This window comes from Myxocyprinus asiaticus, chromosome 9, assembly GCF_019703515.2.
Source record: "Myxocyprinus asiaticus isolate MX2 ecotype Aquarium Trade chromosome 9, UBuf_Myxa_2, whole genome shotgun sequence".
Taxonomy (NCBI): domain Eukaryota; kingdom Metazoa; phylum Chordata; class Actinopteri; order Cypriniformes; family Catostomidae; genus Myxocyprinus; species Myxocyprinus asiaticus.
The window spans coordinates 43,604,487-43,629,255 of record NC_059352.1 but is presented as its reverse complement, the minus strand read 5'-3'; the positions used below and the strand labels follow the sequence as shown (position 1 = coordinate 43,629,255).

The 24,769-nt window shown below is 37.2% G+C and overlaps 1 protein-coding gene across 2 annotated transcripts; it reads left to right on the top strand.

Annotated features, from left to right (window-relative positions):
- The first annotated feature begins 698 nt into the window (after positions 1-698).
- Positions 699-19,553, top strand: ube2g2 (ubiquitin-conjugating enzyme E2G 2 (UBC7 homolog, yeast)). 2 transcript variants are annotated; one of them, XM_051707002.1, is made up of 6 exons: positions 699-842; positions 1,233-1,268; positions 1,414-1,459; positions 7,682-7,800; positions 12,765-12,905; positions 18,843-19,553. In XM_051707002.1, exons 1-6 carry the CDS (start codon positions 800-802, stop codon positions 18,953-18,955), a joined length of 498 nt encoding a protein of 165 aa, XP_051562962.1. In that variant the 5' UTR covers positions 699-799; the 3' UTR covers positions 18,956-19,553. The 2 variants fall into 2 exon arrangements, with proteins under 2 accessions (XP_051562962.1, XP_051562963.1); XM_051707003.1 differs by having other exon boundaries at positions 720-842; positions 1,177-1,268.
- Positions 19,554-24,769: the final 5,216 nt, after the last annotated feature.

Here is a 24,769-nt window from a genome sequence, read left to right as displayed (position 1 = left end):
TATTTACATAAATATTTAAATACATAATGAAACTGTTAAAAACTGTTCAATTAATAATTAAATCACTAAACAAATCAATAATTCTCCAATAAAATGTATTTCATTTTAGCACTAGTTTGCCTGCATTTTCATTTTCGCCTTTGTGTTGGTTTTTCATTCTAACTGTAACCCTGAAAATGAAAAGCGTTGTGCCTAAATGAAAAATCAACCCAAAGATAATGCTGAAATGAAAATGGACGCAAACTAGTGCTAAAATGAAATACTAGGGACATTTATTGATTCATATAGTGATTGATTTGTTTTAACTATTTCATTATGTGTTCAATTTATTATTTAATTAATTATGTAATTATTTAATTTAGAGTAATATGGCCCTCCATCATTTTTTACTTTATATAGATGTATTAGAAATACAAAAACTGAATCCTAAACGTTAACAATTAAACCTTTAAGTATTTCATTTACCATTGATACTTTTGTCATTGTTTTTGTTTTAAACATGATATATCTTCATACAAAAGTAGCAGTAGAAAAAAAATACAATTCGTATGTGAGAGAAGACATGCGTTTTTTCGTCTTCAATTTTATTGCCTGTTACATTTTTCTATTTTGGAATTTAGTGGAAAAGATGCAATAGAAGCCACGTGACCTTATGCGGAAGTGCAGTTTGAGTGGAGAATCTTCCGCGTGGTGCGACATTCTTTGCTCGCATCTTATTCCGGAAGAACAAGAAAATTCGTTTAGTCAGTTGTCGTCATCCTTCGTGCCAAAACAACTTCTTTCTCGACCCTGCTAGAAAATGGCTGGAACAGCTTTAAAAAGACTCATGGCGGAATGCAAACGTAAGTTATATACTGCAAACTACATTTTAAAATTCAATAGAATCCCGCTGCCAATGAACATTCTAGACTGACATTGGTCCTGGTAGCAACAGTGTACCAGCTGTTTTCCTTCAAATAAATGCTTCCAGAACTTCACTGGGTTTCACCATCATGCTGCTGTTTTAATTATTAAGACGGTTAAGCAAACAAATCATAAGAAGTCCTAATTCTCTTTTCGTTTGTGACACACTGCTACTTTGACAGATGAGCTCTCAGATCATGGTACTCTTGTGCATTAACTGCAGAAAACTTTAATACGTTTGGGATGATTGGTTCTTATACTGTTTGTTTACAGTTCAACATAATGATATGGATACAGCTAGTTGTGTTCAACATCTTCTTCCTTTGCAGAGCTAAACCTCAATCCTCCAGAAGGCATTGTAGCAGGTAAGAATTAGGGCAATTACTGAACTGCTTCATTGACCTGGATTCACAGTAGAATCTAAATAATCATTTTCTTTAATCACTTTTTTATTTATTACTATTTTTCCAGCATTGATTATGATAAATCGCTTTTATCACTTCCACATAGGGCCTGTAAACGAGGAGAACTTTTTTGAATGGGAGGCTCTGATTATGTAAGTACAGTACTTTTTATTTCTGGTATTATCTTTATGAAAAGAGTACTGTTTTGAACGTATTTCCGTTTTGTCAGATAGTAAAAGTGGTTAAGTGTGTCATGACCCACCATGAAATTTCTCAGACCGCCTGCCAGGTATCTAATTTGCGGTGTCCAGCAGAGGGCCACAATTACTCATTCAATCGTGTCTGCATCACTGGACAAATTTTTATAGTTCACTCCAAGTTCCAATTTGTTTTATTATTTATAATTTTGAGTTTTATAGATAATTATCATTTAAAGCTTAGCTATTTTATCATAGTCATTTGTATATTCATAAATCTGATGCCAATCTGGCAAACATAGAACTACAGAAAGAAACGGAGACAAGCATAGATATTTGCGGACATTTATGGCACTTTAATTGTTGCATTTATGGCGTCATATTCTCAATCTGAATAATTATGGTTGATAACTGTCAAATTAAATCAACGTCAAATACAAAAGTATCTAAACATTTATAACACATTGGATATGTATTAAATTGGCTGGGGTTCAGCTCCCAGAGGTGGAGCCACTGAGCTTGGATGTTGAGCTACACCACAGGGCCCATTAAGCCTAGATGATGAGCTGCACCACAGGGCCCATTAAGCCTAGATGTTGAGCTGCACCACAGGGCCCATATGTTGAGCTGCACCACAGGGCCCATTAAGCCTAGATGATGAGCTGCACCACAGGGCCCATTAAGCCTAGATGATGAGCTGCACCACAGGGCCCCACTAAGCCTAGATGTTGAGCTGCACCACAGGGCCCACTAAGCCTAGATGTTGAGCTGCACCACAGGGCCCATTAAGCCTAGATGATGAGCTGCACCACAGGGCCCCACTAAGCCTAGATGTTGAGCTGCACCACAGGGCCCCACTAAGCCTAGATGTTGAGCTGCACCACAGGGCCCCACTAAGCCTAGATGTTGAGCTGCACCACAGGGCCCCACTAAGCCTAGATGTTGAGCTGCACCACAGGGCCCACTAAGCCTAGATGTTGAGCTGCACCACAGGGCCCCACTAAGCCTAGATGTTGAGCTGCACCACAGGGCCCCACTAAGCCTAGATGTTGAGCTGCACCACAGGGCCCCACTAAGCCTAGATGATGAGCTGCACCACAGGGCCCCACTAAGCCTAGATGTTGAGCTGCACCATAGGGCCCCACTAAGCCTAGATGTTGAGCTGCACCACAGGGCCCCACTAAGCCTAGATGTTGAGCTGCACCACAGGGCCCACTAAGCCTAGATGTTGAGCTGCACCACAGGGCCCACTAAGCCTAGATGTTGAGCTGCACCACAGGGCCCACTAAGCCTAGATGTTGAGCTGCACCACAGGGCCCCACTAAGCCTAGATGTGGAGCTGCACCACAGGGCCCACTAAGCCTAGATGTGGAGCTGCACCACAGGTCTCATTGAGCCCATTTCAATGTAATGGCTGTTTCAGCAAATTCACAGTTGTTGGAGTTTTTTCTTTTGGCTCAATTTTCAGAACTGTCATTGGTGGTTCCCACTCTGTCCAAATTATGCCCCAAAAAAGCTAAATTAAATAGTTTTGAATTACATTGTATTTTATAAGGACTGAGCATAGTTTAAAGGAATGTTCCAGGTTCAATACAAGTTAAGCTCAATCAACAGCATTTGTGGCATAATGTTGATTACCACAAAAATTCAATTCGACTTGTTCCTCCTTTTCTTTAAAAAAAATCCAGGTTACAGTGAGGCCTTTACAATGGAAATGAATGGAGACAATGAAAGTAAACATGGCAGAAATATGAAGCTTATAATTTTATAAAAGCACTTGCATTAATTCTTCTGTTAAAACGTGTGTATTATTTGAGCTGTAAAGTTGTTTAAATTGTAATTTTTACAGTCGTGTTAGGGTTTGCTGACATTACATTGTCATGGTAACGAAGTTGTACAATTGGCTATAACTTTACACAGAAAAGGTTTGTAAGTGATTTTATCACACTAAAATCATGTTTACACACACACATCCTTTATGTTTTGTGGTTCTACTTTTGAAAAAGTGAGTATTTTAACGTTAAAAAATTTGCCCCCATTCACTTACATTGTAAGTGCCTCACTGTAACCCAGGTTTTTGCTTTTTTTAAAGAAAAGGAGGGACAGGTCAAAGTTAATTTTTGTGGTAATCAACATTATGCCACAAATACTCTTGATTGAGCTTAACTTGTATTGAACCCAGAACATTCCTTTAAGGTTAGGCTGCTGTGAAATGTTTTCGTTTACTAGGTTGCACATAGTCCATGAATGTATAGTATGCAGAAATGCACAGCAGGTTAGTCAATGAGGGGACATTAAGTGATAACAGCTGATTTGGATTTTTGATATGCGAAACAAGATATCCTCCGGTAAACTAAACTGGTGGTTTGATCAGTGGTTTCAACGATAAGTATTTAAGTGAAACCAAGTGCCAATCAAAACAAGGAACAATGTCCATAGCAACTCCCCGACAGCCGTTCCACAGATATGGAGCTGCTTTTGTTTGATGCGCCTATTGATGCACGCTTCTCATCGCGATTACTGATCAATATCTGCCCATAGAAACAGTATTTGATAGATGGGTGGATATGGTAAGTAAACAGAGCAAGATTTGCCTTTCAAATGGGCCTTTGAGAATGATTCCATTAAGTTTTACCACTGCTCTCGGGTGTGGTGAGTGAATTTCTGTGATTAACTGTATCTCTTTTTTTGTTAAAGATGATTTGTGCAATTCATTTATTGTTATATATTACATACTGAACCCCTTTTACAATAGAGTGCCGTTGGTCCAGTTCCTGTTTACACTAATAGGGTCTTCTCTAATTTGTGAATATCTCTTCAAGATTCATGAGTAGTGAAGGTCTTCATGGGAAATTTTTTTTATGTTAAAAAGTTAAATCACACTAACAGCACTGATCATTGCTAAACAGACTTGGAGCTCATGGTAGGTCTGTCTTGAGAGGTTTATGTTAAAATGTATTTCTCAGCACTGTGGCAGCAGTGGAGTCATTCAGGTTCCTGGGTAGGGTTGCACCAGCTGTGCGTAAGGTCTCACTTAAGTTGAGACGTAAAGTTCACACTAGGGGCTTAGTAACTTGTACTAGATAGTTTGTAACTAAGTCAGTGCTTAATTTGGTTGCACCACCTGTTCTTAAGGCAAGACTTAACTAGTAGGTCATAAGCTCTCCGTAAAGTAATGTGTAGTCGCATAATATGAAGTTTACTTGTATTGATCTAATAAGCAGCCTTCAAATTTGTACAAAGAAGTGTTAAAAAGCCGTGAATTTCAGTTTGATCTTGTTATGGTTGATGTTCAAACCTTATTTGCTCATGTAACTGTCAGCTGTAATAAATGATATCCCCATTAAAATACGATAAGTAATAAAGCAAGATATAATTAATGGTATATTTAGCCTGTGTAAATAACAATATTCAATAACTGTATCTAAAATGAATAAGGGACAATAAATAAATAATTACTTCTTCAACAGGCTGGAAAAATAGACAGTTATTCATTTTAATGTATATATATATATATATCGTATATGTTAACTTGACACCGTACACAGGAAAGTGCACCGTTATATCGGTTTCATGCTGAAGAAGTACGTTTTTGTATATAATGTTTTCTCTCTCGTAAATGTAAACGAGTGTAAATGTCAACATCATAATGTATGTCGAAAGGATTGGAGGCTGTCATGCAAAACATGAGCTCATTGATGTCATTAAATATCAGTCTGCTTTTTTATTCCAATCATTACTCCTGGTCGGAGGCTTGCGTAAATATTTAGTTTATACGTAGGGTTACATCCTACCTAAGTTTAATGGTGCAGTGCTCAAATATTTAGTAGTGCGTAAATTGTGACTTAGTGCCCATTTACGCCACAACTAGGCTAAGTTGTAACGTACGTATAGCTGGTGCAACCAGCCCCTGGGCACTACCATCTCACGGGACCTGAAGTGGGAGACCCACATTGACTCAACTGTGAAATAGGCCCAGCAGAGGTTGTTCTTCCTTTGCCAGTTGAGGAAGTTCAACCTGCCACAGGCGCTGCTGATACAGTTCTACTCAGCAGTCATTGAGTCTGTCCTCTGCACTTCAATAACTGTCTGGTTTGGTTCAGCTACCAAGTCAGACATCAGAATACTTCAAAGGATAGTTCAGACTGCTGAGAGGATTATTGGTGCTCCCCTACCCACCCTGCTAGAACTGTACACATCACTCTTGACCCCATTCACCCAGCACACTTGCTTTTCGAACTGTTGCCCTCTGACCGGCGCTACAGAGCACTGAGCACCAGAACAGCCAGGCACAGGAACAATTTTTTTCCCTCAGGCCATCCACCTCATGAACAGATAAAACTGCCCCCAAATACTTTTCTTTGGTCAATACAACCATGTGCAATATGTAGTCCATCCATTCCTACTTATATCCATATTTCATTTATATTCTTTAACATATCCTTAATACATTACTTCACCTGCACATAACTGTATATCTGTATATAAAATATTCTAACATTATTTTTTATGTCACTATATGTATGTATGTTTAAATGTATTTGTTTGTATGTATGTATATACATTGCATTCTCTTGCACTGGAAGCTTCTGTCACCATGACAAATTCCTGTGTGTGTGTGTGTGTGTGTGTGTGTGTGTGTAAGCATACTTGACAATAAAGCTCATTCTGATTTTGATTCAGCTGATCTGTCCGCTGATGAAGTTTGTTAGAGGTGGATACTGTTTGATATACATAACTTGCTTGAGCTTTCAAGAAACAGGAAAAATTCCTGACTTTAAATAAATAATTACATGCGTAGGACGTTTCTGTTGTAGGGATGTACATGCAGATTTCAGATATAAGATCTGGGATTGAATGATTAATGTTTACTCGCTTAAGTGATATAATTTCTTATTAAGTCAATAGGGACATTGGAATGTTTGGGCATAGCAATATGGCGGCACAGTGGCTTCACAGATATGACGTCATGAGCAATCCAGTTCTATGTACACTGATCAGCCACAACATTTAAACCACCTGCCTAATATTAAAGGTCCCCTTCGTGTCGCCAAAACAGTACCAACCCACATCTCAGAATAGCATTCTGCGATTATATTTGTAAAGGAGGAGGCGAGAAGCAGCTTTCCTTGTTTAGGTAAAGATTTATTTTCTATCTTTGCAGCACAATTTACAGTCTTCCGTTATGCACTAAGTTAAAGCACTGTCACACACCGCTTCACAAAATAAACTCTCATTACTTGTAATAAAAATCTTTGCTCTGGTTCGGGTCTGTCGTGCCCAGTCTCTCCCCCCCTTCTATTTGCGGTGTGTCTATTTATGCCGCTCTCCCCGTGCTCACTGAAATTAGAGACAGGTGTTAGACATAATTTAGCTCAGGTGTAAGCGCCCTTACCACTTTCTCTCTCTCCGGAGAGATGCTTGACCACGCCCCCGCTGCCACAATATTCTTCTCACCACAATTGTACAGAGCGGTTATCTGAGTTACCGTAGACTTTGTCAGTTCGAACCAGTCTGGCCATTCTCTGTTGACCTCTCTCATCAACAAGGCATTTCCATCCGCAGAACTGACCCTCACTGGATGTTTTTTGTTTTTGGCACCATTCGGAGTAAATTCTAGAGACTGTTGTGTGTGAAAGTGACAGGAGATCAGCAGTTACAAACATACTCAAACCAGCCCATCAGGCACCAACAATCATCCATGTGATTATCTAATCAGCCGATCGTGTGGCAGCAATGAAGTGCATAAAATCATGCAGATACGGGTCAGGAGCTTCAGTTAATGTTCACATCAACCTTCAGAATGGGGAAAAAAAATGTGTTCTTAATTATTTGGACCGCGGCATGATTGTTGGTGCCAGACGGGCTGGTTTGAGTATTTCTGTAACTGCTGATCTCCTGGGATTTTCACACACAACAGTCTCTAGAATGTACTCCGAATGGTGCCAAAAACACTAAACATAGCGGTTGGCGCTGATTTGGGGATCTACACAATATTAGGCAGGTGGTTTTAATGTTGTGGCTGATCGGTGTAAATTTATATAAAAAGCATCTAGGTAATGTTGGTTATTTTCAAAATGTTTGAAAGGTTTTCAATTGCAGATTTCATGCATTTGTGCTGGATATTTTGTAGGTATAATATAAGCTGTAAATTTACCCTCCTTGCTTTTTGTTCAGGGGACCAGAAGACACGTGTTTTGAGGGTGGTGTGTTCCCTGCCATCCTCAGTTTCCCATCAGACTACCCCCTCAGTCCCCCCAAGATGAAGTTCACCTGTGACATGTTCCATCCTAACAGTGAGAGCTCTTTAATCTGATTTTTGATTGGATCTTTATCGACACATTCAGCACTAAGGGTATGAGGTGTCTGGTGTCTCCAAACTTTGCTTTAACTTCATGTGACCCTGCGTATACATGCGTGGACATTGTATTTTGGCTTCGCTATATGCAACGCATAATTTAAATGTATATAAACTGACTGATCTCAGTTCAGACAAATCTGTTCTGTCAGTAAAGGGTTAAACTTTCGACGCACAGAATCATGTGACCAAACAACATGGCGCTGATCACAGTGGAATTTGTCTTTGGGAGAAATGCCAAAAAAACTACATCTGGTAAGAAACCCAATTAAGTTTTTACATTGAAACCTGTTTGAGTCTAGTTTTATCCGTTATGCCTTTTTTTTTTTATTTGAGGGCGAAACGCCATGGAACTAGACACAATGGACCCTAATGTGAACTTTAGCGCATTTTTTTCCTTAGAAATCCTGTATTTACTGTGCATTATCACATTGAGAATCAATAGGTTCTTCCAAAAGCTAAAAATGTTTGCTTTCAGAGGCTTTATATGGAGATGGTGCATTTCGAACTTTTCTGAGACCAGTGCAGACAGAGCATACTGGATGTCAAGTCATTCACTAAATAGGGAGCAAGGGAGCATCCTATAGCTCCTCAAATCTGACCAAAAGTTTCAGGCTACAGATGAAGTTTGGACCATTCATCATGTTTGGCAGACATGGGACTATGTTAATCAGTACATGGATTCAGAATTTATAATGTATAATTTTATTTTAACATGCTGGCCATTACTTTGAATCAGAATTATGCTAATTGCTGAAGTAATGTCTGTAATGTCTTAAAAACATGAATATATAGTCAACACTCCTGGAAACATAATAAACAATTTGATTAAAAAAAAAAATCACACTTTCTATAGCTTGGTATTATTTAAAATTTCACAACTTAGTCCCACTGTCCGCATATGTGGACATCAATTTTTAGGAAAACGAATTGCTCTAGGAAAACAATTCTGTCATAGTTTATCCTTATTTCGTTCTAAACCCATATGACTTTCTTTCTTATGCTGAACACAAAAGGAAAAAATTAAATGAATATCCCGGTCCATCTTCTCAATACAAAGGCAGTTTATAGTGACTCGCGTTAAAGCTAACAAAGCACCCAAAGGTATCATAAAAGTATTTCATGCAACTCGTGCATCATATTCCATGTGTTCTGAGAGCATACAATTGGTTTTGTTAAGAAACCAGAAACTGATGTAATTTTTCACTGAAAATCTGTCAGTGACGTCCATTTTTCCCCTTTGTGTTTAATAAGAAAGAAAGTCATAGGGGTTTGGAAAGACATGAGGGTGAGTAAGTTACAACAGAATTGTCATTTTTGGGTGAATTAGTCCTTTATCTTCATTGCAAGGTACAGGTGTGTGTGTATGTCGCCTTTTTTCACTTTTGAATGGAGGTAGACCGATAAAGGCAATGTTCAGAACCCTTCTTGCAATTGGGAAGAAGGGAAGAGCACTCTCAGATTTCGAGTGGACGTCACATGCAAGATTTAATTACCCACCAAAACACATACAAAATTTCTAGTAATAATTACATTATAATACAGGAAGCAAATTATTTCCATGACGTTTAGTTCGGTTATCGGTTCTTGGCCGTTCATTCCAACGGCAATGCAGGCAGAAAAGCGAACTAAAATACAGTGTTTCCTGAAATATTATTCAGCGGCGCAGCAACGATGCCTATGTAAATCTACAGCACGAGATATTAAGCGTGACCAGTGTAGTCCGATTCGCAAACAAATGACTGTAAAGAGACAGCTCTTTTTAGTGAATCAGATATACTTATGTATCAGTTAGAGCTGACTGAATTAATTGACTCACCCCAAATAAACTGTTACTGTGTTATGTGTACTTAAAGCTAAAGTATGTAGTTCCTACGACACCAGCGCCTACCAAATGGAATTGTGAAAATAAACAATGTTTTCAAAACAGCTTTCCGAATAAATAAATATATAATAAATAAATATTTCAGAAGTAATAAAACAACATTGCTGGTAGGCTAAAAAGTTAATTTTAGACCCTGCTTGTGAATAATAATAAGCCTTATTCCTCATTAAACCTCATCTGGTAAAATATATAAATATACATACAAAACCGTTCTGATGAATATGTAGGCTATAAAAAGCATAATTTGGTAATTACAGAATACAGAGATTGTAATGGGGCCAAATCTCTGTCATTTTAAAATGAGAATCCCATTGTGTTTTGAGCTCGTTTATAATCAAAAGTTTTGCGTTAAGCACCACACTTTTTTTAAAAATTTTTATTATTATTATTATTATTATTATTATAGGGATTTTGGTTGCTCAGTAAACTGCATCTGGGATTTTTATAATTTTGGACTCTTGTAGCATCTATGTCTGTGCCTGTTTTTTAATGGCCGATGCTGATGCAGATATTCAGAGAGCAGGGTGGCCGATAGGCCGATACAATGTAGATATGTCACACAATTTAATATTGGAAATAACATAAACATCAATAAAAACTCTTATGTAGCACTTTATTTACTCAATTTCACACAAAATTTTAACTTTATAAAAATAATCTTTAAAAAATAACTTTTTATTTTAAATAGCAGTTTCTTCAGATTTCTGTTAGTCTTCAAATTTTAGTAATTTATTTGCACATTTAGAAATTGTTAATGTATTAGGAAGAAGGAATAAACAGTACACACAGTAGTCCAGCAACAATGGATGGCATGTGCGCATTAGTAATTTTAGCATTTTCTCACAAAAGACCGAATCAAACTATTTGTACATACATACAGTATAATTAATATGGCATTTACTCATAGCGCACATGAAGCACTTTTACTTTGAAGATGCACTCATGTGCTCTTGCGGATCCAGCGCGAGCAACAATCTCCTGACAGTTTAAATGGACTGGATCACCTACTTAGATTATCACGGACAGACCGTCATGATTTGTAAATCAGAGGATCTTTTGATCCTAATCCTGAAGTTTTGTTTCTGACTGATAGAAAATGCGCTTCAAAGGACGATATTATTAGATGAGCGCTTGACGGTAAGAAAAGGCTGGATTTTCGCGAGGTTTAAATGAGACATCCGCTTATTTGCAGACGGTACATGAAAGAAGTATGATGTTTGCCTTTTTATCATTAGACAAGAAAGTTAAAAGTCACAGGGAACTGTTGAAAAGAGGCTGATAGAATATGTGCTTTAGAGGAAGAAATATGAGCACTCACAGGACGCTGGATTTTTGTGAGGTTGGTTTATTACATATGTTTAAACGAGGTATCTGCATATTTGAAGACGTTATATGATATTAGTTTAATTGATATTTGCCTTTTTATCATTATAAAAGGCAGTTAAAAGTTACTGGGGACTGTTGAGAAGGGAGAGGGAGTGTGAAACACGTGAGCACTTTAACATTATGAGCTCATACATGTCTGTCGCGGCTTTGATATGCAGACAGTTTAAATGAGAATTTGTTGCACTCTATAGTAGTAGCACCATGGCACATAGCAAAAAAAAGGACTGTGATTGCTCGTTTACATGTCTCTGATGCTTCACATGCAAGAAGGCAATTCTAGGCACCCTCACGTCCTAAGAAACAAATCGGCCAAACGGGAAAATGTATCGCCGATGCCGATAATTAAAAAAATTCTGAATATTGCCGATTTATTGATCTCGTCGATAAATGGGTTGACCACTACCCGTCATAGTAAGGAAAGAATAGGAAATTTTTGTAACATTTTATAAATCAATTTGAAAAACTATCAGACGATTAATCGATTATCGGCCTTTCCCTCCACCTTAGCTATCGGTATCGGCAAAATCCACTATAGATTAACCTCTTCTTTTGAACACCACTTATCCAATCAAATTTTAGAGCCAGATCTGTCGATTTTATAATGTGCAATGCTGGGGGTGGGGGGCTCCAGAAACAGGTTAAAAAGACCCTTTTCTAAAGCAATAAAAATTAATTGACCTTGTTGAGATTCTGACCAACCGTACAGAATCAGACTCCTAAAAGATTCTTTATGGTAAGTGCATTTTCTCTGCTCCAGTTGGTGGATACAGTATTCAGGGAAGTGGGCCCAGATAAAGGTCTTCCTGCAGGCCACAGATAGTAGCAGACCTGCCTCTGATTGTGCCGGGGCTGTGGAGGCGGTTATCAGAGCTGGACAGCTCAGATTCTGATCACTGTCCTCAGCTGTGTGAAGATAACATCCAGCAGCTGATACAATGCGGGGGTGGTTTCATTCAGGCCTGATCCTCTTTAGGGCTTGTACAATCACTCTTCCAAAGTGTTGCTTAATTGCTTTGGGCATCTTTGTGAGGGAGACCAATTACAGTTCATTACTTACGGAACACATGCTTTGATTAATTTATTTAGCAGGTCAGTGTGTTCCTTTGATCCTTTAATGATCCATCAATGCTTACATCTGCTTTTAATTGGTGTTTGAACTCTTTTGAATTAAATTTTTGGCTTTTCCAATCAATTGAGCATTTCAGTGAGGTATTTCACTGGGATGCCGCAGTTCTCTTTTTCCCAACTGCATCATAAAAGGGAATCAGACCAAAATGCAGATACAATCACATTGAAAATGTAAATGTCTACAATCAGCCACCATGCAATAAAGATATCTAGGTGATAAATATCAAAGGGCAACAAATATGATATGGAGCAAAATACATGTATGCGAATGAGTATGAGAGAAAAAGAACAAGGCCATGAAATTTGAGTCTTCTCTGGAAAGAGCAAGGAGATCTATTAAACACGGTGAACGCTATCCATTAACTTTCCCAATAATCCAATTGAAATCTGCTACTTTTGCGTATTAACACCCCGTTTTGCATCCAGGTTTTATAAGCCAATCACACGAGCCGTAAATGCCATGTGAATAATCATTATGGTTACTGTGTGTGTGTTCTCTGCAGTCTACCCAGATGGACGTGTGTGTATCTCAATCCTGCATGCTCCTGGTGATGACCCCATGGGCTATGAGAGCAGCGCTGAGAGGTGGAGTCCTGTACAGAGCGTGGAGAAGATCCTGCTGTCTGTTGTCAGCATGCTCGCTGGTCAGTAACCATTCACTTACTGATGGATTAAGGATCAGTATTGTTCTCTTTCTGATTCCCAGGGTTTACTTATCAGTTCTACCTTCCTAGAAGTGATCCCAGAGAAATCAAGAAGCCTCTACATTATTGTGTGGCATTCTGATTTCATGATTGTTTACTCTTTATTGCTAAATTGACAGGGAAATATGCAGCTGAACAACAGTGAATGTATTTTATGAAAATAATTTTAACACAGGAAAACATGGATGGAAAGTTTCAGTATAATTGTGGTGTTAAGTTTATACCATTGTCTAACCAGGTGAAAAATTTTCAATGACAAGTAGGGTTGGGAACCGAGAACTGGTTCCATTTAAAAAAAAAAAAATACTGAAAACAAATAATTTTCATGACTTTCGGTTCCATTAATTTTTTTAGAATCTGCATTCTTCCACCGATGCAGCAACAACGTTATTGAATTAGCATCACAAAACATACAGCGCGACCAGTATAGTTCACTTTACAAACAAATGACTCTTATCAATTGGTTCTTTTGAACCGCAAGTCATTCATTTTGTCTTGTCTGACTCTAAATTAAATAAGAACTATACTGTTATGTAATGTACACTTAAAGCTGAAGTATGTAATTTCTGCAACACTAGCACCACCGAAAGAATTGCAAAAATAAATTGTTTTCAAAACAGGTTTCTGAATACACCCCTTTCCTGCAGTTGATCAAACAGTCATATAGTCCAGCCTCCAACTAACACCATTAGTTGAGTAACATTGTTGGGTGGGTTTAAGCGGGTCTCTCAAAACAATCACAGGAAAACTGAAAACTGTTCATGCCAGGATTTTTGCAGAAAGCGGTATTCTGAAACGTCATGTAAACAAGAACGCTGATTTGCTTATGCGGTTTATGGGATTAAGAGAAAGCGGTTTAAGACGGCGTTCTTATGGGTATTGGAAGAGTGCACGTGTGCGTGAACAGACCAGATAACAAACATCATAAGATTGAACGTAGTCACTGTTTACAGTTTTCAAGAAAATTTACCAATAAATGGCTAACATATGGTCTCTGCATATTAGACCAGTATTTTATTACAGAAAAAGTTACATACATAACCTTTAAGGCTTGTGAAACTTACTGGAATAGTAATTACTGGATACACATTTTGAGTTTTGATGTAAATTGTGGTATTTAATTCAACAGTCTTTGTAAACACCTTTTGCAAGAATCTGTCCTGTGAAAATATGAAAAGATCTCATAATTTGGTAACAGGCTGAGGACAGTAAGTCCAAAAAGAATTGCATTTCTCATTTTCACATTATTCTTCCACAAAAGTACTAAAATAATCATTAATGGAGGCATTAAGGAACCAGAATTCTTACATTTCCTATCCCTATAGTTAAGTAATATAGCACAACAGTGCCTGCCCAGTTTTTCAGCCGTCTGGGTTCCGGAAGTATTTAAACAGTACAGACTTCATTTGAAGGCAAAAAACTATTTTAAAATCCAACAAAAAGACAGAGGTACAAGTCTGTGTACTTACCGTCTTTCATCAGGGCACGGACTACAATCCAATGAAGCATTGCGAATGACGTAATCAAATATAAAACTATGGCAATACAGTACTGTGCACAAGTTTTAGGCACTTGTGAAAAATGTTGCATAGTGAGGATGTCTTCAAAAATAATGACATAAATAGTTTTCATTTATCACTTAATGTCTTACAAAGTCCAGTAAACATAAAAAAGCTAAATCAATATTCGGTGTAGCCACCTTTGCCTTTAAAACAGCACCAATTCTCCTAGGTACACCTGGACACAGTTTTTCTTGGTTGTTGGCAGATAGGATGTTCCAAGCTTCTTGGAGAATTCGCCGCAGTTCTTCTATCTATTTAGACTGTCTCAATTGCTTCTGTCTCTTTATGTAATCTCAGACTGACACGATGTTCAGTGGGGGGCTTTGTGGGGGTCATGACATCTGTTGCAGGGCTCCCTGTTCTTCTATTGTAATCTTTCCTATTTGCAAAAGTAATGTATGGGAGTCTAACATTTATATTTCCTATTGACACACTAAAGCTGAAGATATAAATAACCATCTTAAGACAAATGCTTTTGTGAAACATCTTATATGCGTAAGACTTTTGCACAGTACTGTATATTAAACTATTGATTTTAGCTTGTTTATTATAAGTATAGAAACAATATAGTTTATGTTTTTTGCAAAATATTCTGATATACGCCCATATATAAGTAGTGTGAGACTGAAGGGAGACCGACTTGTTAGCGTCATTCAGAGTGCATCATGGGAGTGGGCGGTCACTTCCACTCTTACTTCAAGGCCTTTGTTGGCCGCGGTTCTCTAATTGGTGAAGCTTTCTCTGCTGGACTGTGGGTAATGAAGTTGAAATAACGCAGACGGATGGCTTCAACGGAAGCATATACCATCGATGAAAAACCTAGTAGCTCATGGTAGGTCTGTCTTTAAAGGTTTATAAGTTAGCGTTGAAAATGTATTTGTCTATGGAAGAAATGAATGGGATTTTTACTCCGGAACCAGACTGTTGCGCTCTATTGCTGTCCTCACTGAAAGTGCAATAATATGCAACAAACTAGCAACACAAATTCAGCCAATCAGAACATACTTGTTGTTTAAAACAGTTGAAGTCAGAAGTTTACATACACTTAGGATGAAGTCATTAGATTTCATATTAGCAAGCTATAGTTTTGTTAAGTCATTTAGGACATCTACTTTGTGCATGACACAAGTAATTTTTCCAACAATTGTTTTCAGAGTTTTTTTTTTTTTTTTTTTTTTTACTTTAATTGACTATATCACGATTCCAGTGGGTCAGAAGTTTACATACACTAAGTTAACTGTGCCTTTAAGCAGCTTGGAAAATTCCAGAAAATTATGTCAAGCCTTTAGGCAATTAGCCAATTAGCTTCTGATAGGCTAATTGAAGTCAATTGGAGGTGTACCAGTGGATGTTTTTTAAGGCCTACCTTCAAACTCAGTGTCTCTTTGCTTGACATCATGGGAAAATCAAAAGATCAGCCAAGACCTCAGAAAAAAAAATTGTAGACCTCCACAAGTCTGGTTCATCCTTGTGAGCAATTTCCAAACGCCTGAAGGTACCACGTTCATCTGTACAAACAATAGTATGCAAGTATAAACACCATGGGACCACGCAGCCATCATACGCTCAGGAAGGAGATGTAGTCTGTCTCCTAGAGAGGAATGTAGTTTGGTGTGAAAAGTGCAAATAAATCCCAGAACAACAGCAAAGGACCTTGTGAAGATGCTGGAGGAAACAGGTAGACAAGTATCTATATCCACAGTAAAACGAGTCCTATATCGACATAACCTGAAAGGCTACTCTGCATGGAAGAAGCCACTGCTCCAAAACCGCCATAAAAAAGCCAGAGTACAGTTTGCAAATGCAATGTCTGCTGGTCTAATGAAACAAAAATTTAACTGTTTGGCCATAATGGCCATCATTATGTTTGGAGGAAAAAGGGTGAGGCTTGCAAGCCGAAGAACACCATCCCAACCGTGAAGCATGGGGTTGGCAGCATTATGTTGTGGGGGTGCTTTGCTGCAGGAGGGACTGGTGCACATCACAAAATAGATGGCATCATGAGGAAGGAAAATTATGTGGATGTATTGAAGCAACATCTCAAGACATCAGCCAGGAAGTTAAAGCTTGGTTGCAATTGGGTCTTCCAAATAGACAATGACCCCAGGCATACCTCGAAAGTTGTGTCAAATTGGCTTAAGGACAACAAAGTCAAGGTATTGGAGTGGCCATCACAAAGCCCTGATCTCAATCCGATAGAAAATTTGTGGGCAGAACTGAAAAAGCGTGTGCGAGCAAGGAGGCCTACAAACCTAACTCAGTTACACCAGTTCTGTCTGGAGGAATGGGCCAAAATTACAGCAGCTTATTGTGAGAAGCTTGTGACCCAAGTTAAACAGTTTAAAGGCAATGCTACCAAATACTAACAAAATGTATGTAAACTGTTGAAAGAAATAAAAGCTGAAATAAATCATTCTACTATTATTCTGACATTTCACATTTTTTTAAATAAAGTAGTGATCCTAACTGACCAAAGAAATGTTTTCTACGATTAAATGTCAGGAATTGTGAAAAACTGAGTTTAAATGTATTTGGATAAGGTGTATGTAAACTTCTGACTAGAGCCCGACTGATATGGGATTTTTGAGACCGATACCAATTCTAGAGAGGGAAAATTCACCGATTACCGATATGGTGGCCGATATATTTAATTTGAGCTGGAATGAAAACAGACCTTTTCTATGTGGATTTTTCACCGATTTTGCACCGATATGACTATGCAAAGGTACTCAGAAGGCTGCTTTCTTAAATGAACACTGAGAAAATAAAGAATAAGTAAAAATACAATAAATAGCTTAATAAACATCAGTACTTTTAGTATGTCAATTGCTGACCATTAATATAAAGAATAAATACAAATAAAACAAATAGCTAAATAAACATCAGTACTGTTTAGTATCAGTCAAATGCTGACCATTAAAATAAAGAATAAATAAAAATACAATAAATAGCTAAATAAGCATCAGTACCGTTTAGTATCAGTCAAATGCTGACCATTAAAATAAAGAATAAATAAAAATAAAATAAATAGCTAAATAAACATCAATATTACTGTTTAGTATCAGTCAAATGCTGACTATATTAATACTGCCGAGTCAAGAGATAAACAGCAGCAGCGGTGTTACACCGTATTCTGCTATACAAGTTCAGGGGAAACTTTCAACCGTGGAAAACCAGACTTCTAAATATTACATTTTATAAATGCAATGACTGGAATTGTTCAGTTGAAGGGGGTACCAAACTGTGAATCCTGAACAAAACAGTTTGGTGAATACATGTTTACACATTAGCTTCCACTCAGCTGATAAGCAATGAAAGTAGCTATGTGGTTAGCTAGTTAGCTATAAGCTCGTTGTCACAGAGAGTAAAAGATGGACGTTGTTTATTTTACTTTCCAGCATTGTGTCTCACCAATTAGGTAACAACATAGCGTGAAATCAGCACTCAGCAGACACAATCCACCACCGCACCGTTGTCTGCTGAGCTGCAAAAAGATGCTCTGATGTTTACCTTTCAATCTGTTACATTACTGACTGCACTGACAAACTGTAGCTGGCTAACAGCAAACAGACATGAGTGACATGGTTGTCAGGGACAAGGTTAATGTTATATCAATTATATTGGAAAGGGAAAATGATGGAGTCATTTTTTATTAAGTTTCCAGTATGTATTTCACGAACTAGTTAACAAATTTCAGAGGCACTGCTGAACTCCGCCCTGTCTGCAGAGCCACAATCAGTTCAGCTCTGTAAACAATTGAGTCGGAGCACGCTCTGCTGGACAAACTACACTATGACACCAATTCTAAAGCATTGTTTTCTGCATTATATGTTCTGAAAAACGTTTTCATATCGGTGCATATCGGTAAACATATACGCCGATACTGATGTATCGGTGAAAGGCTAATATCGGCCGGGCACTACTTCTGACTTCAACTATATATAGCTATGTTTCATGAGATTTTGGACCAATGGGGCTACACAGCACAGAAAATATAGAAACCAAGTGATCAACAAAATATATTTTCTTACTCATGGTTTGTAGCAGTCACGAATGGTTAGGACAAAAACTCGGAACAACATGCATTCATTTTTTATTTTATTTTTTTATAACTTGTCACTTATATTGTGTTGTGCCACAGTGGACCTGGTGTCAAAAGAATGGATCACCCAAAAATTTAAATTTGTTATGGTTTATTCACTTGTCGTTCCATGTATAATTTTTTTCTTTCTTTTTTTTTCTTGTAGATACCTTCAATATTTAACATCCCATCAGTGCTTGTCTTTAAATAATTTTCATCTGATTGCTCCTGCAGAGCCGAATGACGAGAGTGGAGCAAATGTGGACGCCTCTAAGATGTGGCGTGACGACAGAGAGCAGTTCAATCGGCTAGCCAATCAGATTGTGCGCAAATCTCTGGGTCTCTGACTCTCCTGAATACAGACACACACACACACTCTCTCACACTCCTGAACAAGGAGGATTGACTGTTGAACATCTATGAGGATACAAATCCCTACAGAAGAGAAAAATCTCTGTGCTGAGTGTTGTAGGGTACTACCCCCTTACCTCCAACAGTGTGAGAACTTTATTCATACTCTCTTCCCTCTGCCTTGATTGGGTGGATGAGTGGACAAATTGCTTGTGTTGAAGAACATTTTTATACACTTACCAGACAGTGTTCCAGTAGAGAGTCAAGCATCAATCACAGAACAAGTACACAAGGCAGTGATTCACAGGCATTTTGCCCTGCCGGTTTGGTTTTATTTCTGTTATGCCTATTACCTGTCCATAGTTTGAGGTAACCAGTGGAATGCAGCTTTAGTTTGATGACAGTATCCTGATGCATGCTTCAGAGCCTCCTAATACAATGCTTTGTAATGAAAATCATACAAGGTAGTAACTTTACTCTATCAGATTTGTGTTTTATAAACAGATTATATGACTGATCATTTGGGATGATGAAAAAGATTGTGTCTGTGGTTGCAAATTAAAAATGAGTTATAATTAAAAACATTTAATTACATTTAATATGTAACAAAGTTTGAAATTTGGTAATGCACAGATTCAGATTCTTTTCTTTTCAGATGCTACTTTTTGGATTTGTTTAAAGGGATAGTTAATCCAGAAGTTTATTCACACTTTAAGTTTTTCTAAACCCATTTGTCTTTTGTTGTTCAGTGGAAAACCAAAGGAGATGGTAGGCAATAGGCAGTATGTTGGTCTCAGTCCATTCATTTTCATTTATATTTATTCCATACAATAAAAGTGAATGGTTACTGAGGCAGTCATTTTGCTTAACATCTCCTTTTGTGTTCCATGAAAGAAAGTCATATGACTTTGAAATTGCATGAGGAAGAGTAAATGATTACAGAATGTTTTTTTTTTTTGTTTTTTTCGGGTGAACTATCCTTTTTTTTTTTTTTTTTTGATAATTTGTTTCTTGCCCATCATCTGTTCTCAAGGATTAAGAAAAAAAAAAAAATGTTGGTGATTTATGAAATTGCTTCTTTTTTGTGTGTGTGGAAAATCAGTTGCAACCAAAATTGTTTCTGCAGTTTTCATATTTATTTGTTTACTATGTACAAAGAGGACTGACGCTGTGTGCTGCCCTTTCATAGATCGGCACGTTTGCACATTTCCATTTATTGTTTTATTATTATTTTTATTTTATTATATTTTACTTATTTTTTTAGGGGGCACCATTGACAGTGCTGGGTTTTAGACTAAATAGTAAATAACGTACTTTGGAGTTATTTATATAAATGTTAGATATATTAGTTTAAAACTGCACCCAAACTTGTCAGCCAATAATAACTATGTTTTTTTTTTTGTTTGTTTGTTTTTTTTGAGCGACATGTGGGTGGGTAGATCAATGCAATAGTAAAAAAGTAACATTGAACAATACTTTTACAGCATTTATTAATCTTGGTTAATGTTCATTTCTGTTTATAATACATTGTGGAAATTAAAAGTCATTTTCATTAACACAAGTTATTGCATTATAAACTAAGATGAGCCAACAATGAACAATTGTATTTTCATAAATTAACATTGAATAATAAATTCTGTAAGAAAATATATTGTTTATTGTAAGTTCATAATACCTAATGCATGAACTAATGTTAATAAATAGAACCTTATTGTAAAGTGTTAACATAAAATTCAAAGTTTCAAATTCAAGTTGGCCTGATATCGCTTTAGGAGAACTAGAGGTGGACTTAAACCTCAGTCCAGGTTTTTGGATATCAAGCCTGTTTGAGTTGGCAGAGCTCATAGGATTTGCAGAATCTTACTGCATCAGAGGTTGGATATGAAATCCTGTTATTCTTAATGGCATATCAGCTGATGTGGCTCATTATAGGACAGTTGCTTCCGTGTGTATCTGCTTTAAGATCTGGATACCAGAGACCGCATTCTACTTTGATTGGAAAGACCATGTGAGCTGCTCTTCTGTACAATGATTACCTCCTACACTGTAATTGAATGTCAAATATGATGACTGCAGTCATTGCTGGCTAAACAGCTATGCCTCTGATCACCTCCTGTAAATTCATTACTCTCACATTACCTCTCTTGATATTTCTCTCATCCATAAACTGATGGATTTCCCACATTCCTACAAATGGAATGAGCAACTGCTTGGATATCTATAGGAAAGATGCTTGCCATATGACTAGTAGGCTATATCCAATTCAACCAAAATCAACACAGTAACAAAAATTGTGTAAACAAACATGTCCTTAAAATCAAACTGAAATTGGTTATATTACACTGTAAAATCTAATTAGTTGACCTTACTTAGATTTTTCAAGGCAATCAGTTTGCATGCATTGATTTAATTATTTAAATGGTGTTATAACATGTCTTATACAGTATAATGGAAATTATGTCCAGACTCTAGGTTAGTCATATGGCACACTGGACTCTACACAGTACTTCTTAATGCACATAAATCTGCATTTTTGTTAAGTACAATAGGGTAAAGAAGAATGGATTAAATTTAACAGGCTCCAACTTCACCAAAGGTAATACTAATCACCCTCATGGTGACTTCACACAAATCTCAGTTATCAACCAGCTACAACAAAACAACAACAATAGTCATAAGAATTAAAATTAAATACATTTTTAAATAAAAAACGTTCCCTTGTTTTGAGCAGACAAACATAATTTATTCAAGCAAGGGTTTATGGGAATTACACACAGCTGCAATTTTCTAAAGTTAGTAGTACTCAAAACCAAAGTTTAAAGAACTTATGTATTTGAGTTATGATTCCATAATGTGACATCTTTATTAATGACAACTTTAGGATTTAGATAGTAACGGTAACTTAATTAGAACTAGTAAGAATAGTAAAAACTTAAGATTAAGTTGAGTAAAATGTATATATATATATATATATAAAAAATTTATATTACTATTAGTATTTACAGTGTATATAGTATTATTTAATAGAAGTAGGCCAATATATAGTTTTTTCCTGATTAATCGGTGCCGAGAGTTGCTGATCATTTTCTTTTCTTCCTCTGTGTTCCTCTGTGGTTGGCACTGGAGGATTCTGCAGTAAGAACAATTTGGTTCTACAGTATAGCTGTGGCTTCAATACGTGAAATAAAAAAACAATCACTGACTGACAATATTTATCCATATTTTTATCCTCATTTCAAAGCAAATTTGGTTATTTTGATTAGATAAAAATCAAGTGTTAGACAGCACAATGAAAAGAAAAATGGCTATATGGAAACGTACATTGTGTCAATTTCATATCCTGTGAATATTAATAAACAACCTAATCTGGTTATATATACATATATACACCGATCAGTCACAACATTAAAACCACCTGCCTAATATTGTGTAGGTCCCCCTCGTGCCACCAAAACAGCGCCAACCTGCATCTCAGAATAGCATTCTGATATGATATTCTTCTCACCACAATTGTACAGAGCGGTTATCTGAGTTACCGTAGACTTTATCATTTCAAACCAGTCTAGCAATTCTCTGCCCACTCAAACCAGCCCATCTGGCACCAACAATCATCCATGCAATTATCTAATCAGCCAATCGTGTGGCAGTAGTGCAGTATATCAAATCATGCAGATACGGGTCAGGAGCTTTAGTTAATGTTCACATCAGCCATCAGAATGGGGGAAAAATTTGATTGTGGCATGATTGTTGGTGCCAGATGGGCTGGTTTGAATATTTCTGTAACTGCTGATCTCCTGGGATTTTCACACACAACAGTCTCTAGAATTTACTCCAAATGGTGCCAAAAGCAAAAAAACATCCAGTGAGCAGCAGCTCTGTGGACGGAAATGCCTTATTGATGAAAGAGGTCAACAGAAAATGGCCAGACTGGTTTGAACTGACAAAGTCTACGGTAACTCAGATAACCGCTCTGTACAATTGTGGTGAGAAGAATGGCATCTCAGAATGCTATTCTGAGATGCAGGTTGGCGCTGTTTTGGCACTGTTTTATATATGCAGTGTGTGTATATATGTATATATATATATATATATATATATATATATATATATATATATATATATATATATATATATATATATATATATATATACACAGTTGTGCTCAAAAGTTTGCATAACCTTGGAGAATTGGTAATATATGTACATTTTTTAAAGAAAATATGAGTGAGCAGGCAAAACACATTTCTTTTATTTCTTATGGGATTCATATTCAGCTGTAGGTTATAACAGAATGGCACAATCATAAAACAAAACATGGCAACAATGAAAAAAATTAAATGACCCCTGTTCAGAAGTCTGCATACCCTTAGTTCTTAATACTGTGTATTGCCCCCTTTAGCATCAATGACAGCATGCAGTCTTTTGTAATAGTTGTCTATGAGGCCCCAAATTCTTGCAGGTGGTATAGCTGCCCATTCGTCTTGGCAAAATGCCTCCAGGTCATGTAGAGTCTTTGGTCATCTTACATGAACCGCATGTTTGAGATCTCCCCAGAGTGACTCGATGATATTAAGGTCAGGAGACTGTGATGGCCACTCCAGAACCTTCACCTTTTTCTGCTGTAACCACTGGATGGTTAACTCGGCTTTGTGCTTAGGGTCATTGTCATGCTGGAAAGTCCAAGTGTGTCCCATGCGCAGCTTTTGTGCAGAAGAATGCAAATTGTCTGCCAGTATTTTCTGATAACATGCTCCATTCATCTTGTCATCAATTTTCATAAGATTCCCCATGACTTTAGAGCTCACACCCCCCCAAAACATCAGTGAGCCACCACCATGCTTCACAGTTGGGATGGTATTCTTTTCACTATAGACCTTGTTGACCCCTCTCCAAACATAGTGCTTATGGTTGTGACCATAAAGCTCTATTTTGGTCTCGTCACTCCAAATTACAGTGTGCCAGAATCTGTGAGGCGTGTCAAGGTGTTGTCGGGCATATTGTAACCGGGCTTTTTTGTGGCATTGGCGCAGTAAAGGCTTCTTTCTGGCAACTCGATCATCCAGCTCATTTTTGTTCAAGTATCATCGTATTGTGCTCCTTGAAACAACCACACCATCTTTTTCCAGAGCAGCTTGTATTTCTCCTGAGGTTACCTGTGGGTTTTTCTTTGTATCCTGAACAATTCTTCTGGCAGTTGTGGCTGAAATCTTTCTTGGTCTACCTGACCTTGACTTGGTATCAAGCGATCTCCGAATTTTCCACTTCTTAATAAGTGATTGAACAGTACTGGCTGGCATTTTCAAGGCTTTGGATATCTTTTTATATCCTTTCCCATCTTCATAAAGTTCCATTACCTTGTTACACAGGTCTTTTGACAGTTCTTTTCTGCTCCCCATGGTTCAGTATCTAGCCTGCTCAATGCATCCACGTGAGAGCTAACAAACTCATTGACTATTTATACACACTAATTACAATTTAAAAAGCCACAGGTGTGGGAAATTAACCTTTAATTGCCATTTAAACCTGTGTGTGTCACCTTGTTTTTTTAGCATGATCAGTCATATTTTCAAAATCAATGTCAAAATTTCACAATTTCTGCCAGGGTATGCAAACTTTTGAGCACAACTATATATATATATATATATATATATATATATATATATATATATATATATATATATTTAGGCTATAAAAACATTTGAAGATGTTGACTGCATCGTCCATCAACGGTTAAATCTAAACTCAACAAACTGCCCTAACAAAAAATCTAAACTAGCCCCAAACTTGCCTTTGCATCAAATTTGCCGCTT

Excerpts from the sequence above, each read along its gene's own strand:
- ube2g2 (XM_051707002.1), top strand. The coding sequence starts at position 800 with ATGGCTGGAACAGCTTTAAAAAGACTCATGGCGGAATGCAAAC. Across the intron at positions 1,269-1,413 it reads TCCAGAAGGCATTGTAGCAG|GGCCTGTAAACGAGGAGAAC; the intron begins GTAAGAATTAGG and ends ACTTCCACATAG. Across the intron at positions 1,460-7,681 it reads GAATGGGAGGCTCTGATTAT|GGGACCAGAAGACACGTGTT; the intron begins GTAAGTACAGTA and ends CTTTTTGTTCAG.